The 22446-nt window shown below is 41.2% G+C and overlaps 3 protein-coding genes across 5 annotated transcripts; 1 reads left to right on the top strand and 2 right to left on the bottom strand.

Annotated features, from left to right (window-relative positions):
- The first annotated feature begins 786 nt into the window (after nucleotides 1-786).
- mettl27 (methyltransferase like 27) lies at nucleotides 787-10524 on the top strand. 3 transcript variants are annotated; one of them, XM_078286873.1, is made up of 7 exons: nucleotides 787-1154; nucleotides 2284-2420; nucleotides 2753-2881; nucleotides 3238-3373; nucleotides 4784-4876; nucleotides 5600-5837; nucleotides 7230-7300. In XM_078286873.1, the coding sequence occupies exons 2-6, from the start codon at nucleotides 2301-2303 to the stop codon at nucleotides 5806-5808; spliced, it is 687 nt and encodes a 228-aa protein (XP_078142999.1). In that variant the 5' UTR covers nucleotides 787-1154; nucleotides 2284-2300; the 3' UTR covers nucleotides 5809-5837; nucleotides 7230-7300. The 3 variants fall into 3 exon arrangements, with proteins under 3 accessions (XP_078142999.1, XP_078142998.1, XP_071766534.2); XM_078286872.1 differs by lacking the exon at nucleotides 7230-7300 and having other exon boundaries at nucleotides 5600-6607; XM_071910433.2 differs by lacking the exons at nucleotides 3238-3373; nucleotides 4784-4876; nucleotides 5600-5837; nucleotides 7230-7300 and adding exons at nucleotides 8874-9009; nucleotides 9544-9636; nucleotides 9929-10524 and having other exon boundaries at nucleotides 795-907.
- Nucleotides 10525-12993: 2469 nt separating this feature from the next.
- On the bottom strand, nucleotides 12994-17030 carry LOC139920417 (uncharacterized). Its single transcript, XM_071910430.2, has 2 exons — nucleotides 16441-17030; nucleotides 12994-14023 (listed from the first exon to the last, which is right to left on the bottom strand). Exons 1-2 carry the CDS (start codon nucleotides 16914-16916, stop codon nucleotides 13036-13038), a joined length of 1464 nt encoding a protein of 487 aa, XP_071766531.2. The 5' UTR covers nucleotides 16917-17030; the 3' UTR covers nucleotides 12994-13035.
- Nucleotides 17031-18372: 1342 nt separating this feature from the next.
- LOC139920415 (claudin-4-like) lies at nucleotides 18373-21719 on the bottom strand. Its single transcript, XM_078286751.1, has 3 exons — nucleotides 21585-21719; nucleotides 20169-20411; nucleotides 18373-19127 (listed from the first exon to the last, which is right to left on the bottom strand). Exons 1-3 carry the CDS (start codon nucleotides 21717-21719, stop codon nucleotides 18441-18443), a joined length of 1065 nt encoding a protein of 354 aa, XP_078142877.1. The 3' UTR covers nucleotides 18373-18440.
- Between the last annotated feature and the right edge of the window lie 727 nt (nucleotides 21720-22446).

Genomic DNA, 22446 nt, shown 5'->3' with positions numbered 1-22446 from the left:
AGGGAAGGTCTGTGAACTGTTTACCTTTTGACATAGAATGAAGATCATCACCAAGGAATCAGATCTCAGGATAACAAAATTGAGTTTCTCGAGATAACGAGATAATTTGCTTTTAAAATAATTTCAGGAAACATGATGTGGAGCAATGTCAGAGGAGCAGGAGTATTTTGATCACTGTTTCATATTTCTCTTTAAGCCAAATTAAGGCCTAGCACAGCATTATGAAATAGCATTATGCCTTGCTATTACAGATACTATAGAGATAATTTTGTCATTATCTCAGGGAAGGATATATGTCCTCAATGTGCTTCCGTAGTTGTTAAAATGTAGGCCTGTTATAACGTGTTGTGTTGAAAAGTAACACAAATATGCATTGTCCCAAACACAGATGTGTTAAAAATGACACAGTAGGCCTATGTCTGTGTAGATTCATTTCAGCCATCCAGCTAGTAAGATGTCCAGAAAAAATAGAAACAAAATCCACTTGACTTAAAATGAAGAGTATAAACCGTTTCTTAAACCTTTAGGGAAACTTTTAACTGATCTAGGCTATTTATTCTGTTTTGCATTTTCTCTTTTAACAGTATATTGCATGTAGTTTGACACTTTTATGCCAGTTTCTAAGTTCTTGTTAATTGTTTTTTTGTGGGGTTTTTTCTTCGTTGTCGTTGTTGTTTTTGTATTGGGTTGCTCCATTGCTGATATTTTCCACATAAATAAATAAAACGTCACAAACGCTATGAACTGTGGGTAATTCCCTCAAGCAAAGTCTACAGAAATGCGGACTTGCTGAAAGTCTGCATAAAGGGCTCATAAAGTCCGCCAGTGAGCCCTCGCGCACTTGCCGTTTTCACAGTGGGACAACCCTGAACCCTCGCGGACCTGTCGGGAACGCGCGTCAAAGTCCGTGAGTCTGTGATTGCGGACATTGGGATTGGGCCTAAAAATCTGCATAAAGGGCTCGAAAAGTCGCCGGAGATCCCTCACACACTTGCCGACTTCACAGTGGGACAGAACCCTGAACCCTCGCGGATTGATCGGGAACGCGCCTCAAAGTCCGTCCGTGCGGCCGTGAGTGCGGACATCGGGATTGCGCCGAGGACTTCCTGTACAGCTCCTGAAGGATCTGCTAGACACATTTCAGCCAGGTTTATGTAAGAGCGATTTCTGTTATCTGATCGCACCAGGTCGAGTTAAATGGGGATGCAAGTGCTTGGCTTTGAAGCAGATAGCACAGAGGTTAAACAGTTTAAACTGTTTTATCTCTATGGCAGATAGTCAGGTGTCGTAATTGGACATTTCTGAAAGTAGGTTATTCACGATTCACCAGTTGACTCTGCCATCTAATCTGCAGTGGTGGAAAAAGTAGGCTACTCAAATCCTTCACTAGAAGTAGCAGTAGTCTACCATAATGAAAAAATACTTAATTATGAATACAACTTCTGCATTCAAAAATGTACTTAAGTAAAAGTATAGAAGTATTAGCAGAAAATCAAAAGTAAAAGTACTCATTCTGAAGAATACCGCCTTTCAGAGTGTTAAATTATTGATGCATTAACCTGTAAGGAGTTTAATGTTGTAGGTCCAACTGCTCCATTTACTGCTGGGGAGTTTAAACTCTAACAATGCAACATATTTAATGAGATTATTGTATGTTTTGCATGTAAAAACCTTATTCTGCAAAGTAACTAGTAACAGCCATCAGATAAATGTAGTGTAAGGAGTAAAAGTACAATATTTCCCTCTGAAATGTAGTGGAGTAATAGTACAAAATTGAAATACTCAAGTAAAGTGTAATCTAATCTGTAATGTCAGACAGTTGTATTGGTCCACAGATGAAGAAGTGTGAACATTTTTAATGTGACAGTATCTAACCAGAGGGCTTATAGAGGGGAAATGATAGGCTTGTATTATTAGCATGTAGTCATAATCATAGCCTTAGGTCATATGGGTCAGACAGGTCCAGGCTCCCACAGACAGTCTCCAATTCATTGTCAATGGAACTGGCTGCACCTTGAATCAGGTTATAATCTTGATTCCCTGGTTTCAAGACACTTGGCTGGTCCAATGCTATATTAATAATAATTATAATAATAACAATGGCTTTATCCCAGTGTTGTAGTTGCACAGTATAATTGTGTACTTACAAAGCTTTTCCATAGGTTTATACAAAGGTTCATTTTCATCATAGCTAGCAGCCTATAATGAATGCCATGATGTGCAGCCTATTACAATCCGTTTGACTATTGTCGCTTTTGTGTGTGTGTGTGTGTGTGTGTGCAGGTGAGCTGTGCAGTATAATGTCAGCTGTCACTAAAACGTTTGAAGACGTGAAAAACGTTATCTTATCGGCTCACAAGAACAGCACAGCAGGAGATAAGACCGGCTTCTACAACACCTGGGCAGAGAACTATGATCAGGTGAGGGAACTGAAGTACGTGTGGGCCACGTGAGCAAAATATTCCTCGTTTTCCAACATTTTATGAAAGGGACTTAAAGTATATACTTGTACTGTGCAAAAATAAGCGAAACTGAGTATGTCTGATTGAAAAAAATAAATAAATAAATAAATATTGTTGTTCGAGTCCAGCCTGGGACCTTTGTCGCATGTCTCTCTCCCAATATTTCCTGTCTTTCTCCACCGTAAAGACAAAAATGCAAAAACAACAACCAAAAAAAAAGAAACCTGTTTAGACTTGCCCCATTGATCTGTATTAATTGATTGATTTTTTTTTTTAACTGCCTTGAATAGGATGTGGCTATTCTGGACTACCGTGCGCCGAGTCTAGCAGCAAACAGCCTCTCCTCCCATTTCTCTGGTGAGCGAGAAGCAGCTGTGGTGCTGGATGTGGCCTGTGGAACTGGACTGGTGGCCAAGCAGGTAAACTGGGAAGACTGGGACAGAGAGAACAAACTCCTGCCACAGAACTTGAATCAAAAGGAGTCGCCGCACATTTGTGCCTTGATGCTGTAATACTAGTTAATGTGTTAAAAAAGCAGAGTTTTTACAATGTCTTTGTCAGAGTGACAAGAACAGAATAACACTGCATCATATTACTCTTTCTGTAAATACGACCTGATGTTATTCTATATTGAATATATCTATATCTATATCTCAATCCTCCAATATAGACCAACATTGACCTATTTCTGATCAGTTTTGTTTTTTTCTCAGATTTGATTGATTTTACCAATAGCTGTGACCTGCACCTAACCAATTGTGTCCCTGTTGTACAGATGAAAAGTCATGGGTTTGGACATTTTGTGGGCATTGATGGAAGCGAGGGTATGTTGGAGCTGGCCAAGAAGACGGGGCTCTACCAGGACTTCAGGCAATGCATGCTGGGAGAGGAGCCGCTACCTGTCCAATGGGGTAATGCAGCACTTTACATATGCGTCACTGATCGTTGTGATTCAGCAGATTTACATTGATGTCAAAAACATACAGAAAAGTTTATTTTACTTTGATTAGTCCAGGAAAGACGTGGAGAAATACACTTTTACTAGTGTGCCCTGTGTACAAGTACAGTCAGCTTTTACAGAGAAAAACATGTTAAGTCTGTGTTTGTAGAAGAAAATAAAAACCTAATTTGTCAACACTGCGTACAAATATGTGCGTAAACCACGCATACGAGCATTTCTAAGTAAAGAGTGGAATTTATGAACAAATACTTACATTTGAGAATGGATGTCAATTCAAGCGCAGCTCTGACCATGCTTACACAGCACCAGGTGGTTGAAAATGAAAATGAATGCCATCTACCTAGTGAAAAACCACCTAGACAGACAGAAACAATCAAACGAATAGGCTTTTTTCCCATAATTAATGTAAAAATGTGTAGGTTTCAATACTTCAGACTACACGTACATGTTGTACCATTCATAAACTATATTATCCACCATTTAAGCATACTGACTTAAAAATGGCTAATTGACAATTATTTTAATTATTAGTATGGGTGTTGAAATTCAGGTTGTATGCAATTCAGTACTACAGCTCAATCATATAAAAGATAACAGTAAGACAGTGATTGTGCTGTGTATAAAATGGCTCTTTGTGCTTTGATTTTATTTTTATATTCCAGTTGTGTGCCTCTATAGCTTCATCTTATCTTAAATACACTGCTCCGGATCTGTCCATGTTGCATGTGACAGGCTGTGGGATACAAACATCGTCCCTTTTATGTGAACACACTCATACCAGAGAATCTTTTGCCTCATGCTCAGTCTTTCACGTGCTTTTTTTAACAACCAACTTGCTGCTATGTGGCTTTTATTTCAGGAGAGCCTTCCTTTTGGCCACTCTGACATACAGCCCATTTCAGTTTTTAATTTGTAATTGATTGGTAAAAATGTGTACAATACAAACATCCACTTGGACATTATTGTTGTTGTGAGTTGTTTGTAGATCAGTGGCAAACATCCTTATTTATTCTAGTTTGAATTTAGGTTGTAAGACCACAGAATGGGGAAAAATTGAACACTTTCTGAAGGCAAGGCACTGTATCCATTATGGATATAAAATATTGCTATGGGCACATGATGATTCTGCGCTCCAAAACAAATCTTTTTAGTGAGCAAAGGTCTTACTCATCACTGTGTTAGTAACCCATAAGTAACCCTTACTTTAATGCATTTTGAATCATTTTGAAAGAGTAGGCATGATTTTTGGTGGATGGTGGATATCTCATTGTGGAATGAAACTCTTCCTCTTCATGTCGTCTGCCTTTTTTGCTCATCCATCTCCGTCTCGATTCCCCGTCCTCTCCTCCTCCTCCTGCAGGTTCGTTTGATGCGGTTGTGATCGTCGGAGCGCTGAGCGTTGGTCAGGTTCCTGTTGCTGTGGTCAGACAGCTGTGCAAGGCCGCCAAACCAGGTGAGGCTGTTCTTCTCTGAAGACTGCCGTGTTTGTCTTGCTGCTCTCTCTTGACCAGAGGTGAAAAGTAACTAATTGCATTTACTCAAGTACTGTACTTAAGTACAGTTTTGAGGTACTGGCACTTCTGGTATTTCCATTTTGTGAGACTTTATACTTTTACTCCACTACATTTCAGAGGGTAATATTGGACATTTACTCCACTACATTTATCTGATGACTGTAGTTACTAGTTACTTTGCAGAACAAGGTTTTACATGCAAAACATATGATGAGCTCATAAAATAGGATGCATATTTAGAGTTTAAACTCCCCAACAGTATATGGAGCAGTTGGACCTACAACATTAAAACACTTCTTACAGGTTAATGCATCAATAATTTAACACTCTGAAAGGGACCGTTTTTCAGAGTGAGTACTTTTACTTTTGATACTTAAATACATTTTACTACTAATACTTCTATACTTTTACTTAAGTAGATTTTTTCGGATTGCTACTTCTACTTAAGTAAAGGATTTGAGTACTTTTTCCACCTGCTCTTGACCCTGGTCTCAGAAAGGCTGAGGGTCGCTCTTTGTGAATGTTTTATTGTGGGTTAGCTGTATTTTTGATCTAAGATAATAAATCAGTAACCTCACTGTAGGCGTTGGCACAATGGATTTTAACAAAGCAGCTGTTATCACTGTCAACAACACCACCGCACTATCGCCTGTTCCCACTAGGAGGCTACGTTTGCATGACAACCAGAAGTAACCACGACAACTTGGAATACAAAGCAGCCTTGGAGTGCGAGCTGAAGCGGATGGAGGAAGAGGGGCTGTGGGGTCGTGTGGAGGTCACCGAGGTGGAGGAATGGGAGAGAGCAGTGTCAGAGCAGAAGGAGGGATACATACCTGGCTCTGTCTACCTCTACAAGACACTGCCGCTGTAGCACAGGGCGCCACAATCAGCCCAACAAAGGTACAAATCAAAATTATGGAAGGGGATAGGTAATACTCAGATAATTTAGTCTACACTTCCCAAAGAAAGTGTCTCAGGAATTTTTGATGTTGTTGGTCACTTACTGATCTGAAGTTGAAGATGTGGAGCCGCATTCCAGAGTAAAGGGTGATTTATGGCTCTGCGTCAAACCTGCGCTGTAGCTACGCCGTAGCTGCTCTCCAAAACTGTAACTGCACGTAGGGCGACACACGACTGCAAGAACTGTGATTGGCTCGCTTCGTATTTCCTCATCCTGTATCTGGCTGATGTCCGACGATAGGGAAGACAATGGAGCAGATCGAAGAGAGACGAGTTGAGGAGATTTGCAGATATATTGATTTGTAGGACACCTCATCTTCAAATTATAAAGAGGATAAATAGTTATAAATATCCCTCAACACGAGTTTCAGAGAATGTAAAGACTACTACTTCTTCTGTTATTACATCCGTGTTAACAAAGCACGCCACTGCCGCCTAGTGTTTCGGTGGTCTACGCGCACAATCACACACAAATGCTCGCACCGCCACAGACACCTACGCTGCAGCTACGGCCGCAATTCGACGCAGAAGTATAATTTACTTGAGACTTGAAATGTTCATAATTAAATTAGTTAAATGAATGTTTCACTTCACTATTCAGTCCAAAAGCCAAACTGCTCTCCAATGTTAAAAGAGTTTATATTTGTAAACATGTGGTCAGTGTTGGGAGTGACACGTTATGTTGTAGAATTTAATGCTGTATCTTTATTAAAAACCTTAAAAGAAAGATTTTGTGTCTGTCATTATTTTATACTACTTCTGCTGGTATTGTGGGCTTAGGTTGATCATATTAATTATATAATTTAAACTTCTTTTTAGAAATCATTTTACAAATCAGTGATTTATTCATATTTTAAAGACAGAATAATGAAATGGGATTATTAATTGACACATTTAATTAATATTTTATTAATTTTGTATAACTGTTTTATTAATTGCATCATTTAAATGTGAATTTAATTAATCACTAGATATTTTTAAAATGTATCTAATAATAATTAATGCGTGCGTCTGTCAGGCGCTCCCGTCACATGATTGGTCAGCAGATGTTAAGTAGGTGTGGCGAAACCGTAAATTGCGCCAAAATTTCAGTTTCCCGATATGAAACCAATGAATGAATGTCTTTTCCCCTCAAGTAGCTCTGTGGCCTGGTTTGTTATCTGTCTTGTCTGGGTTAGGGTTAATGGTAGGGTTTAGGGTTAGGGTTAGAAATAGGGCAGTCTGTACAGATGCACCGAATAGGCAACTGACACTTTGTTGAACATCTACTTTTTGTCACCTGATAGTTGAGTATCAACATTAGATCATCCAAATAAAATGTCACCCCATTAGGTGGCCCCTGTCCTGTCCCGTCTATTTCTGTATCCTGTCCTAAGTAGTGTGTGTGTCCTGTACCATTAGGTGGGTATTGTCTTGTCATGCCATATAGCATAAGCAAACTTTTATTGGATTGGCACCATTATTATTATTTACACGCTTGAAAAAAGCAATGCAGTTTTTTTTTCAATGATATAAATGCAGCCTAGTCTATAGCCTCGATAGCCTACAGCTCATCTGTCAAACATTCAACTCACCAATGTCCCGTTATCTCATCATATAGGTGGATGCAATAATACCAGCTACTAGGACTCTTGAAATTGTGAAAGACACGTTTGTGTCAGTTCACAAGGACGCCTCAGTAGGTGATAAGATCGCCTTCTACAACAGCTGGGCAGAGAACTATGACCAGGTGAGGTAACTTAACTGGGGTGGGCAACACCACATAGCACTGTTTTACTCAATTTTACAAATTAACACTTGATGAGAGATACTTAAATGAACAGTTCACCCCAAAATGAAAGTTCAGTTATTATGTAATCACTCCCATGTTAGTCACAACTCGTTGAAGTTCATACGACCACCAAACACGCAGCGCGCTAGCCAGCGCAGTTCCTTCTCAGCCTTCTCCCAAACCACTGAAGTGAATGGTTCCTGTTTGTTTAGAGTTCCAAAAAGGACATAAAATGACCATAACATTTCTCTACACACACAATACAGTACTGATCTGTAGCTCATGAATATCAGACCTAATATAAAAACTCATATCATACTGCACATCACCCAACACTACCCATTTTGAGCAATAACATAGATGGCAATAATTTTTTCTTCCTATTGGATGAGATTAGCTCAAGAAAGGATGATTTTGCTGTGTTAGTGGACTGTCTTAAATCTACAGATTCCTTTAAAATGATTAGAAGCATAAGTTAGCCAGTCTAAATTAAACTCCAGGAAAAAAATCAAGAGTGCAGCGCTTACAAAGGGCATTACAATTTACAACAAAAGCCATTATGCACACAGAATTTACACACTGCACAGCGGCAACTTTAAAAAAAAATGACCATGACCTCCACATATGGCACTTCATAGCAAGTTTTTATTTCCTCTTTTGTCTGTATTAAAATCCACTGTGTTTTCTTACACCTGCCTTAAATACGATGTGGTTATTCTGGACTTCCATGCGCCGATTCAAGCAGTAAACCGCCTCGCCTCCAGTTTCACTGGTGACCGTGAAGCAGCTGTGGTGCTGGATGTGGCCAAGCAGGTAAAACTGGAAAGACTGGGATGGAGAGAAAACATTTTGGTTGGTCTAGGATAGAATTACATTGGGTCGTATTTACTGTATAGGCAAGAAGGAAGGAATAGCATAAAATTGGGTCATATTCTCATATTCATATGTTTTTCTATTTCTGTCCCACCCGATTTAAGACATTTTTGTTGCAATAATGGCTTTACAGTATGACCTAAAGTATTACTGGATTAAGGCTATGAGTGTGCAGTAACTCCTGTTTCATTCCGTCTAGTTGGGTAGATATATTTTGAAATCGGGTGTTTTAATCCAAATTGACTTTCTCAGATCAGTTTACAATGTCCAAGTTTGTTTGATTTTACCAATAAATTTGACCTGTTCCTAACCAAAGTGTCTCTGTGTAACAGATGAAAACACATGGGTTTGGACATTTTGTGGGCATTGATGGAAGCGAGGGTATGATGGAACTGGCCACAAAGACAGGGCTGTACCAGGACCTCAGGCAATGCATTATGGGAGTGGAGCCGCTACCTGTCCAGTGGGGTAATATAATGCCTATTATGCTTAACTGATGGTTATGTTGAGATCGATTTCTGTTAATGACAAAAACATACAGTACATGTTTTACTTTAATTACAACAGGGAAGAAATATAATAAAAGAAAAAATAGTGACGGTTTTTCCAAGTTATCTAGTCTTGCAATCTATTAGTTGTCAAAATGTCATATTTTGTTGTCAGTGAACAAGAGGGAACATTGTTCAATTGTGGACAGAGAAACTCAATCCACTATATCATAAAAAAATACAATTGTGACTTTAACCTGCAATGAACTCAGGACAGAGCCACATCCTGAAATAAAGAGAAAACTGTGGTTCCTATTAAATCAATACATAGTTGGATTTATTCCACAGTTTTATAGAAGGGTGATAAAGGAGGTTTGTATATTTTCTCTACTCAGAGTGACTTTTCTGGTCAATTTGAAAGGACAACTGGAATGAAATTTGTCCTCTGCATGTTGTCTACCTGTTTCGCTCATCCTCCTTTGTGTCCACTCGTCCTCTTCCCCTCCTCCTGCAGGTTCGTCTGATGTGGTTGTGATCGCTGGAGCACTGAGCCTTGGTCACGTTCCTGTTCCTGTGGTCAGAGAGCTGTGCAAGGCCGCCAAACCAGGTGAAGCCTGCTTTACTCCTGTCTTGTGCTTCTTGCTGCTGTCTGATAACCGTTGGAGAACAGTCTCAGAAAAAGTTTTATAAGATGAAACTATAATGTTCCAGTGGGGAAAGTGAGTAATTGGGTTTCATGAATATCTCATGAAACATTTTAATGAATGTTTTATCATGTGTGAACTGGGTAAGCTGTATTTTTGATGTGATGATAAATCAATAGCCTGTAGGTGTTGACACAATGCAGCAGCTTTCATCACACTCAACAACACCACCACACTATCACCTGTTTCCACTAGGTGGCTACGTTTGCATGACAACCAGAGTTGATGAAGAGAACGCGGAGTACAAAGCAGCGTTGGAGAGCGAGCTGAAGCGCATGGAGGACGAGGGGCTGTGGCGCCGTGTGGAGGTCCCCGAGGTGAAGGAGTGGGAGAAAGCAGTGAGTGAGCATGAGGAGGGATACATAACTGGTTTGTCTACCTCTACAAGACGCTCTAGCACAGTGCACCACTCCACTGCTGCAGTATGGCATATACATACAAACAAAATCTCACAAGACAACAAATACTTTGTCATCTTATAATGAAATACTTTATTGTATAAGCAGTGCTCCTACATATCTTTGTAAGATGCTATTAGCTGTGTTTGCTGACGGTCTGTTTCTCATAGGAAGCTAGAGAGCTGAGATCACATTCATATAAACTGCTAATTATATGTAGCACTGTGGGATTGTACAGAATATGTGCTTGTTTCAGTCCAAAGGCCAACATGCTGTCCAACTTTAGGAGTTTGTCTTTGCAATTGTGGTGTACAATATGTTTCTAAGCCAAACTTTAGGGCCAAACTGTCCTGTTGAAAGAATATCCATGTTTTGTATGCAGTAAAATCAGTAACAAAAATATTCTGCAGTTTTATAAACCCCTTTAAATGTCTGCAGTTTTACAGTAGATGGTGATTATGCAATGATGTGTTCCTATTGGAATATTCTGGAATGAATAAACAAAAGAACCATTTAATCATCACGTTGTGCCTGTATTATCTTAATGGGTTGTGTGATGGGGTGTTGTCGTATGAGAATGACATCAATGGTAGTGTCATATGATACTCAAGATTCAGATATTTGTTTGCCATAAATGGGGACAATTGGGGCTGCAGCAGCCATTTTTATAGGGGTCATTATTTTGCAATGATTTTACATCATGGGTTCTCAGTGGTTAGCACTGCAAGTGTTGGCCCTGCGATGGACTGGTGATCTGTCAGGCAGTCTTCCTTCCTAAAGCTCATTTTGTATGGGATATACCTAAAAAAAATAAATAAAAAAAAAAGTAAGCTGCTGGTTATGCATGACTTGTGCAGTGTGTGTGTGTGTGTGTGTGTGTGTGTGTGTGCACCACTGACCACAAGATAGCAGTATTTGTCAGGGCATGAGTGTGAAATCAATTGCGATGGTCTAGTCGCTGAAAGTAGGCCTAATGTTAAACCTTGTGCTGTAGTATATTATGGTTATTGCTACACTGAATCAGGATACATCAAGATTTAAACTGGTCCTGAGCACAGGCCAGAATGAACAACCTTTCATCATTGAGCCCAATTTCTGCTCAGGACTGAAAAATGAACCGTCACACATCAGCTGTCCAGAGCAAATGATAATGAGAGACTCTGATATCACAAAACAGTGCCAGTAATTGGGTAGCAGAGTACAAAGACATTAAGTAAGGCATGTAAACCAATTGCACCAAGCCTGATTTATATATATATGCACATATACTGTAGAAAGCAGACACAACCACAAGCCACATAGTTGCAGATACTCTTAGCTGCCAGTAGAATGTGCCATGTGGATGTGTCCTTTTCCAACATCGACAAAATGAAACCAATTATTTTTTAAATTAAACTTTATATATTGGGTTACTTTATTTCTGTATTTTTATTTTTTACTTGCTTGCTTCCTTAGTTTCTTCCTTACTTGCGTACTTACTGACATACCTACTTACTCAATAACTTATCTTTTACACTTTTAGGGATGCTGAGTATATCCATCCACACATCTTCTTTAAACTCTTTAAACTGTGTGATGATGGTGTGTAGAAACCATTTGAATAAAAAAAAACAAAGAGCCGCATGTGCTTTCCATGAACATGATCCACTGAAACTAAATTTGAATCTTCGACAAACACATCATACCTTCCTCCTCTAACTCAACTGCAGGTGTAAGCTCACTCTCTGTCAAACCAGTTTGTCCAGTGGGTTTTAATAGCCAGGAAGGGAGGCTGAAAGTCCAGGGGGATGCTATAGCAAACTTTGAAGAAAGGGCTATCTTCAGCTCGTCATCTACCATGTTAAAATAGCATAGCATGCTAGATAGCAAGTAAACCATATATGTAGCCTATTTACATTTAAGTACTTCATATAACTAAAGAATTAGAATGCTCTTACTTTAATGAACAAAGGTTATGCCTTACTTGATCAAAATCCATTTCATTTTATTGAAAAAATGTACAAATGTTTACCTGTGTATATTCTGTCCAAAAACAATGTAAAACAAACACAAAATCACATTTCAGACTCATGACAAAAGCATAATGTTTACAAAAACGTGAAGGCACAGTTTATGCTTGGTACCCTTAATAACAATAACAGATAAATATTGAAAAAAACAACAACCTTGTAACTTCAAATTTGCAGTTTCCTTGGAGAGTTTTTTCTTTTTTACTTGAATTGAAGACTTAAATAGTTGTTTACAGGCTGAGCAGGTTTCATGGCCATAGTGCCTATGAGACCCATTCAAAGCCCATATTTGAATTCGAACATAGCCATCAGACATCAGGCATTGAGGGAATGCTTCCATTGAAATCAATGAAAGCTGCTGTGCTGCCTGCCTTGTGTTCACTTAGTGTCGCGTCCAATGGAAGCATCCGAGCTAAAGTTACCGAGGTTCAATTCTTGATGGCTTACATGTGCATTTCAAGTGTAATGACTCAATGTTCAATTAAAAAAGGCCTATACATTTTGCCAAACATATTCCAAAAGCAGATAACTGCAGCCTACTTTACTGGCATCTGGGTGTAGTTTACTGCTTACTGTAGTTAGTTTCAGTTCAGCTTTTTGAACACATAAAATATCAAAGCTATACTTCTGCATAGTGATGAATAGAGACGCTTTTCCCTTCTGCTCATCTTTTAAAACAATGTGCTCTGTAGCAGGTAGAACGACACAACACATAAACACAGTACAATGTACATCCTTCATTTTGCCAACCACATCAACTACATTTTATGACTAAACAATCACAAAATAAGTACACACATACTGCCAAATAATTCATAGTATTATTATGTATCTGTATAGTGAATACGTGTGCGTGTGTGTGTGCGTGTGTGTGTGTGTGTGTGTGTATGTGTGTTCAAATATATGTTCTTGCTGGGTTTGAGGTTGCGTCCTCACTAGCTTCAGACTGGACGGACAAACTGTCTTGCGATGCAGCACGTTTCAGCTGCGACTTTGTCGATGGCACTTCACTTTGCTCTGATTTCGTCGACGCCGGCCTCTTCATCTGAGACTTTGTTGATGGCACCTTGCTGCCTCCTGATCCTTCTGACTCGGGCCCATCCTCCCAGGGAGGCCTCACGTACCTCAGTCCTATTGGCTGAGACTTTGTTGATGCTCCCTCGTTGCTTGGAGACCTTGTGAACACCGGTCCGATGGGCTGAGACTTTGTTGACGGTACCCTGCTGCCTCCCTGGCTGGATCTGTTGGAGGAGCGGACCACGAGATAGCGGACAGAGGGGCTCTTGTCTGCGTTGTGGGCTTTGAGGGGGCAGGACGAGCTGATGAACAGCCCCCCTCCCAGGATGAGCAGGATGGACGCTCCCCAGCCGATGTACAGGCAGGCTCCGATCTCTCTCCGCTGAGCGTCTATGGCAGAGCTGTAGAAGGTCCGCACCACCGCCCCGGCCGCCCACGACGTGGGGATCAAACACAGCAGCCCCGTGGCAATCAGCACCGCCCCTGCCGCCACGGCAACCTTGTCCTTTGCCCCGCCCCCTTCTTCGTCCAGGAAGCGGGTGCACTTCCCCCCGACGAAGGCCAGTATGAGGCCCGCACCGCCCGTAGCAATGGCAAGCACAGTGAGCGCTCTGGCGGCCTGCAGGTCTGAGCTGAGAGCCAGGAGAGACTCGTACGGTTTGCACTGGATCTGGCCCGTGCTCTGGACCACGCAGCTCATCCAGATGCCCTCCCAGATGGTCTGGGACGTGACGATGGTGCTGCCCACGAAGGCCGTGACCCGCCACATGGGCATGATGCAGCTGATGATCACCCCCACCCAGCCCAGGAGGCAGAGGGCGCTGGCCAGCATCTGCATCCCCAGAGACGCCATGGCAGAGAGGTGCCTCGGCTGCCTCGACGAATCCTCACTGTCCTTTCAACAGTTGTCTGACGGGTTTTTTTTCTGGAGTTCTTGGACAGCAGTGTTTCCTGGTTTCACAGATCACTCCACACTTCTCTCTCTTCTCCTCCACAGTATTCCCTAGTTTCTCTTTCGTTCTCTTACTCTTCCTCTCTATTTTCATTCTCACAAGCCTCCATTTCTGTGTTTCTCTTCGGTCATTTTTCCTGCAGTAGCCGAGTATCTACCCTGGAAACACAGTGCACTATTTTTCTACCCTGCCTGACCAGTTCAGTTGTCTGTCCAGCCTCCTGCCGCTCCTACCTGACTCCAGGTGTATCTGGATACTGGTTCGGCCACAGTGCATCTGTTTACAGCCTCACTCCCTCTGTCCCTCCCCCCTTTGTCTCTCCCTCTGCTTTCCTCACATACCCTCTGCTCTCTCTCTTTCTCTCTCTCTCTGTCTCTCTCTCTGTCCCTTCTCTCTTTACTTCACTACAGTAGAGTGTTCCTTTTTCTGTCACCTGAAGAGAGTATCTGTGTGCTACTGCTCAGGTGAAGGCACACACCACACCTACTCTATAGGGAAAAGAAAGGGGAGGAGGGAGAGAGAGAGAGAGAGAGAGAGACAGACAGACAAAGAGAGAGAGAGAGAGGTGGCTATGAAACTGCGTGACATCATCTGTCCCCTCCTTCATTATCTATTTCATCTGTGACAATATTGTTTTTGAAACTCTGACGAGATTGTTTTGGTTTAGTCACTTCTTCCTTGGATTACATTGCAAATGAAACATTGAATCTGTTTTTTTATACAAAAGTTGACACGTATTTGAGCTACATTTGTGTGCGTGTGTGTGTGTGTGTGTGTGTGTGTGTGTGTGTGTGTGTGTGTGCGCGCACGCACCTGTGCATGTGCAGAGTGTGTGCATGCAGAATGTGTTTCTGTCAGAAGTGTAAGAAGAGCAGAGTGATGTGTAACACAATCTCCTGGGACAAATTTTGTTTCATTCAAGCAGTGGCTATTGTGCAGAAAAACCTGTTTGTTCTCCCCCCACAGCCTAACCCAAACCTTTTAATCAGGCTTAAAATAATCTTTAATCTTACTGTCCTTGACAGGGACAATGTGTGTGTGAAATACTGAGTATTTTTTTTCACTAGATAATGATAAACCAGCATTTCACTTTCACATTTTACTCAACACCCACAACTGTCCATAGTGACCTGTACTTGAAATAGTTAAAGGTGACATGAAATGTGACTTTATCTAATAAGAAACATCTTTATTGTCATTGCAAACAGCAAACTGCTGGTACTGTCAACACTGAAGCCCTTTTAAAAGAGAGAAGTTTTGTTACTCCTCCTCTGTTTAACCCACAAACACACAGAGGGGCAGGTGTGTGTGCCAGTATTATGTTTTATTTTTTCATGTTTCATTCACTTACATTTTTATCCTCTGAAGATTATGAATGTTTCATTCTCTTATGCAAAGTTCACAGAACTGCATTGTTTTGACATTATCTACGTCATGTCACTGAAATGAATACTGATGAATACACACACATAAATACACACAGTTATCACTCTATCCTGGTCTTCCTATCTGTGTATGTTTATTTTGCAACATTTCTGTTGAAGTAGGTCACATTGTAACAAAACCTGTTTGTAAGGATTCCTTCATGTACAAACACTTGAAAGACCGGACGGACTGTTCAGCGAGTTTCTTTGGCATTTGTCATCAATGTGACTTGTTTTACTACCTGTGAAAAACCGAAGCTGTTGTGATGAGATGGAAAAAAAGACTAAAGAGAAACATAACCTTTTTTTCTCACATTTATCTTAGAAATGATTTAACTTAAACTGTATGGCGTACAATAATACAGGGAAAAATGTCAAGCAGACAAAAACTGAAATAAAGATTATACACAAACAGTTAAAGTGAATTACTTCATCAATGTCTGAACTGCTGTGAAAGAGAAGAGGTGTGTTACTCAGACATATAACAGTGACTATAGTCAGAGGTTTATGCTTTATATATATATTTATAGTACAATGTCAGTAAACATTACACTAAAGCACAAACATAAAGTACACACAATCATACTGCAGAAGTTACCACATTAAAAGTAACCACATTATGAACATAATCATGCCAAACGGTACAGTGAGAACTCATCTTCCTGGGACAAATGGAAGGTAAAACTTTGAGAAACTCCCTTTATGTTCTCTCATCCCGGTTCACCCCAGGTCCGCTGCCCGCCGGCGGTCTAAACGTAGGCCTTGCTGCTGTCCACAGAGCGTGCCTTGGCGTACTTCACATCGTAGTTGTTCTGATCGCTGGGCGGACAGGAGCTGCAGAGGAGGCCCCCGCCCAGGAACAGCAGCCCCGCCGAGCCCCAGCCGATGTAGAGCGAGGCCCCCAGCTCCCTCCTCTGGGCGTTGGTCATAAGGGGGTTGTAGAAATCACGGATGACGGTATTGGCGGTCCAGCAGACGGGGACGAGGACCATGAGCCCCGCGATGATGAAGATGATGCCCGCCGCGATGGCCACTTTGCACTTTGCCCTCTCCTCTTCCACGAAGTTGGTGCACTTCCCCCCGGCGATGCCCAGGAGGATCCCGAACACTCCGGCGATGATGGCGATGATGACCAGCGCTCTGGCGGCCTGCAGGTCCTGCGGTAAGGCCAGCAGAGAGTCGTACACCTTGCACTGCATCTGGCCCGTGCTCTGGGTCACACAGTTCATCCACAAGCCCTCCCAGATCACCTGAGAAGTGACGATGTTTGCCCCGATGAAGGCCGTGACCTTCCAGGTGGGGAGAGCGCAGATGATGATGCTCCCAAGGAAGCCGATGATGGCCAGGGCCAAACCCAGCAGCTGTCTTCCTCCAGACACCATGGTAATGCTCTGCAGGTCTCTTCAAAGAGGCAGGAGTGACTTAGCAGACAGAGAGACAAAGGAAAGGATAGAAGTGGGGTTTACCGCCAATTCAGAGGAGATGTTGACAGTGGCTACCTCACTTATAGGCTTTGTTGTAAAAGTAGAGGACAGAGGAGGAGTTTCCCACCGTTCTCTCACTCCAAGCTGAAACTGGTTTCTGAAGAATTCTCACCTGACCAGATTGCTCCACAACACTAGTGTAGTTTAGTATCCCAATGCTACAGACATGCATTCATATGCACACACAAGCCCCCAAGAAAGAAACCACATACACAGATAAAATCTCTCTCACCCACACACACAAGCGTGGTTTTACTGTAACCTGAAACAAAAGCAAGACCATATCATATCCTGCTAACACAGGGGAGAGAAGTGAGGGAGAATTTTAGTTGCACTGGAAAAAAAATCTTCATCTTACTAAGTGATCAAGAAAAACAAATACTGATGTGCTAATTTCACTTGTTTCAAATGCAAATCAAGTCGTTTAGAGAATTTTAGTGTCACTTATCTCAGGAAAAGTCTTGAAACAAGTGAAACTGCTTTGCTTTGCAAACTAGTGAAATTATTGTGTTTTCTATTTTATATACAGTATATAATACAATTTGAGGCTCAACACAAAACCAAATGACTTGTTAAATCCACAGGTTGGATATTTTTTGCAGTGAAAATATCCTGTCCATGCAGATAAAATCCCACCTGGGGATGGATACATTTGATTCAGTGAAATATAAAGTCAGTCAGACATAAATATAATGTTTTCTGGCATGCAGGTTAATTATGTTTAACACACAGAGTCTCCTTTGTCTGAACAGAGATCAATAGTTTGGAAATAGTTGTCAGCCAGATTGCGGTTCTGTTAGCCATCACTGGAGCGGTCATGCTGCCAAGCCGTACTGGAAGGAGTCGGAGATGAACTGTGTCTGCCTGCACACATTACATGATAACATCCCCAAAGGTCAGAGGTCAGAGGTCAGCTACAGAACAACACCCCAGGAGTTGGTAGGTATTCAGTGTTTTGCTCAAGGACACTTCAGCAGGACGGCTGCCTGCTGAAACAGGGGCATCTGTTCTTCTTTTGTTCACAGTCAGTGCTAAACCTGATCCATGATGTGCAGTCATGCTGTTCCTCACAATATTATCTCTGGGAAAAGAAAATACAAAGGTAATACTCTATCCAAAAACATTAGTTTTATCTTCAGAAAAAGTGTACATATTTTTAGATATCTTATATATGTATATCTTGTATATGTTCTTGATAAATCTATTGATGCTGCTTTGTAAAATGCGTCAGGAGCAAAATGTGAATCAAAAAATACAAATGCATTCATCAATAACAATAATAATGTCATACTTTATTGATCCCTGTAGGGAAATTGATAAAACAATAAACAAAAAATAAACAAATCAACAATAAACTATCAATAAAAACAATTTACAGTTAAGTAATTCCTGTGTACAGTCATTCTTGTACAGGACGATGTATTATAGTCTGTATTGAGGGCCTCTTCCATCCAGATTAGACGTATTGTAATAATATTCTGCTCTGCTGGGAGCGTCGCGCACCAGCGACCCCTGATTTGGCTGCGTTCCCATGAATAATCTCTTCCCTTGCTCTGTTGTCCCTGACCTGCTGGATGGGTTTCGGCCAAAGCTCCCACGCCCAGATCCTGGTCTCGACCCCTGAGCCTGATTATACCCCCCAACCCCACTCTGAGCTGTATTCAGTGAGTTACGGTCAAACACTTGGGCTACAGTCTCTAATCTGTTAGGTGTATGAGGATCTTTCAGTCTTCCCCTGTCAGATCCTCGACCTGAAGAGTTTTTTTGTCGTATGATATCGGACCTCACTGCGGCTGTGTGGGATGAGCGGTCGCTGAAGTGGCTGGAGCTGGACCTGTAGGGCATGTAGGCGCGGTAGGATGGGTAGGATGGGTAGGATGGGTGGGAGCGCTCCTTGCCCCCGCAGATGAAGCAGATCAAGGCCCCGCCGAGGAGCAGCAGGAGGGAGGAGGCCCAGCCGATGTAGATGGACGAGCCCACCTCTCTTTTCAGGGCCGATGCCACCAACGGGTCGTTATACACTGAGATGGTGTTGCCTGCAGACCAGCTGACTGAAACCAGGCACAGGATGGCAGACAGGACACACAGAGCTCCACCCAGCAGAGCCGCCTAGGACAAACAGTTGATGGATATGGATCAACAACACTGCAAAAGTGTTCATCGTAACAGGTCATTTAATCTCATATTGAGTCTTAAAATCTTTTCTTAAAACAAGTGAAAAGGTCTGCAAATAGGGTGAGTGAATTCCACTTGTTTCCAGTGAAATTATTTTCTGTTGCTGCATCTGCTTGATCCTCTTGAACCCAGTTGAAGAACCCCCTTTCATCTGATTTGATAGCATTATCAATACCAGGATTAATCTTCGATTCACCTTTTGATCAGATATCTGAATAGTCAGTAAATGAATGCTGTCTAGTTCATGTTCAAATGTAACACACATGCTTTCTCTGTCGCCCCTGTTTGTTGTCAGTTTTTGAGTTGTTCCTAGTGCTGTCAGTCCTCTGTATATGTTTGTTTTGCAATAAAGGAATTGAATTTGTTTCTGAAATGTTCGTGTCTTCCCACCCCATTAGTGTAATTTTACCCCTGTCAAGGAGATTGTTTTCACCCGTTAGTTAGTTTGTCTGCCTATCTGTCAGCAGGATATCTCAACAACATATGAATGGATTTCCATGAAATGTGGTTTGGGCTAAGGACAGTTGATTGAACACATTTTGGCTGTGATCCGGATCTGGGAATTTTGCCATTAGACAATTATTGTTTTTTTAGCCATAACTATGAAACTAATGGAGATGGAGACTTGATTCCAAATCCTAAGAGCATGTTTCCAGGGTCAATAAATCAATTTAACTTTAAATGTAAGTGACTAGGATGATGCCTTTGGGCTTAACAGCAAGTTGGAGAATTGTTCAGCATTGGTGGAGGGTTGCACTGTCCAAGTGCCTTCCAGTTTCACTTGTTTTGCAGAGAATAAGATTTTAGGACTCAAAACTAGAATAAATTACTTGCTAAGATGGTCATTTTTGCAGTGTATAGTTTCTATACAGGGCCAAAATAAGCATACATTTTCATCTTAGTATACAAATGTGCATAACATAGATATGCCCCACACACTAGACAGTATCCAAAGTATGAATATAGTTCCAACACCTTTTTTTTGGAGGATGAGGTGGACTGAGGCTCAGCGTGGTCGGGTGGGGCTCCGCTGCAGTTCACCACCCCTCCGCCCAGCAGGGTGACGATGAAGCCCAGGAGGCCGGTGAGGATGGACAGCAAGGTGAGGGCGCGTCCCGCCTGGATGTCGGGGGTCATGGTGAGGTCCGACGTGTGCCTCTTACACTGCATCTGACCTGTGGCCTGGAACACACAGTGCAACCACAGGCCGTCCCACACCTGCAAGAGGAAGGCTTAGGTCTTCAGTGAGAGAGTAAAGGCCTTCTCTTAGTGTTTATTTTAACTTATTTTATTCTGTTTTAATTGATTTATTTATTTTTATTAGTTATTGTATTTTGTATTTTTAAGTCCTTTATCTCATATGATGTTTTACTGACTTCTTAAACTCTATTTTTCTTGTTGTAAAGCACACAAATTTTGAAAAGTGCTATATAAATAAAGTTTATTATTATTATTACAATAAGACTTAGAGTATAAGGAATGTATATTAAGGAAGTTTGTTAGAGGCGAGGTGGCATAACATAGTCCATGAGTTCCTGTTTCTGTGGCATGAAACAGCTTGTTTGCTCGTTGACAGCCTCTGAACTGCGGTGGTTTATGCCTCGTCCATCTATTGATGTAGATGAGGCATCATTTTTTAGGTCTTTGGTTTGACTCAGCTGAGCACACTGCAAAACATGGCAAGTGATTTGAACTTGTTTCCAGACTTACCAAGCTTATTTCATGATATTTTTAGTCAAATTATCACACTGCACTGGCAGATAGTCTTGCTGGTTTCAATAAATTTCACTTGATGCCAATATGACTTCTTTTGAGAAATCACCATAAAACAATGAAGAAAATCTTGAAACAAGAAACTTTCTCCAAGACAATTTCACTTTCAAGTAAATGTCCTGAAACAAGTTATATTCTCCTACAAAAAAAACAGTAAAAAAGTCAAATTTGTTGAAACCAGTAAAATTATCTGCCAGTAAGATGATTTCACTAAAAAAAATCATAAAATGAGCTTGATAAGCCTGGATACAAGATGAAATGACAAGTTTGTCAGTTTTTGCAGTGCATTGAAAGCCAAACCTCCAAGTATCAGAGAGAGATGACTGATCTAGTTCGAGGTAGGGCGGTGTATCATTAACTAGCATACATTTCAATGATGACCATCACATAATAGACAGTGATATCCCATTGATTCCTCAGAGATTTGCTAATTCTTATCTCACTGTCATCCAATGCCATCTCAAGAAATCTGTCACGGCTTTTTGTTTTCAAATTGATTAAAGGCAACAGCAGTGAAATGCCAAAATGTGAGATTCTGGCTAAACTTACTTGGAAATGGTCAAGCCAGATATATAGCAAGTGAGATGAAATATTCAGTCAAGTATCATATCAACTCACCGATTGCGCAGTCACAATATTTGCTCCCACAAAAGATGTCTCGCGCCACATGGGCAGTCCACACGCCACACACACTCCTATAACCCCCATCAGGCACAGTGCCAGGCCTCCAATCAGCCTCCCCTGCCCTCCCATGGGGAAAAATCTAGTTATAAATACTGTAGTACTATACTAAATCCAGAATATTTCTATGTTTTTCATCAAAGTCAAGAGCGGGCTAATCCAATAAAAAAATTCCACTTTGGCTCCAAAATATTATACTTTTTTCTCCTTTTTTTTCCTCAAGTCTTCTGGGGATCTTTGAAGAAATAAAATAGCATTTCTCTCGTCTCGTTTCTCTGGAAATGGAGAGTAAGTTGCTGACAGCAGACGTTATGTTATACTGTGCTAAAGCAGTCAGACGACACAAAAGATCAACAGAGAGGTGCAAACATCTTTGAGAGGGAGGTAGCTTGTGTGCTCCTGTCCTCTGTAAATACACAGAAGGTAATTTTAAACACCTGTGAGCCAGATGCAAGTCGAGATATTCTGGCTTTTATGTACATTCAGGTGTTTCATGCAGAACAGTGAGTTTCTACTAAGTAACAGAATCTTTTTTTTTTTTTTGTTTACTTTCAAGTGTTTTGGGCCTCATTGCCTCTGGAGGCATTGCTTTAATCATCCTGGCCAACCAGCGTTGCAGTTTTGCAACACCTATGTAAACCACATTGTGTCTCCCATTTGTGCTCATGTAATATGGACTGTCTGATAAAAGGTGACAGTTATTTTAAAATAATACTAAAACGGACCTGAAATGCAGACCTACAGTAGCAAATACACAAATCTACAAAGTCGATTTATTAGTAGCCTTCTGTACAAAACA

This window comes from Centroberyx gerrardi, chromosome 11 (assembly GCF_048128805.1).
Source record: "Centroberyx gerrardi isolate f3 chromosome 11, fCenGer3.hap1.cur.20231027, whole genome shotgun sequence".
Taxonomy (NCBI): Eukaryota; Metazoa; Chordata; class Actinopteri; order Beryciformes; family Berycidae; genus Centroberyx; species Centroberyx gerrardi.
Note: the sequence above shows the minus strand (reverse complement) of the source record. Positions and strands in the feature narration are given on the sequence as shown.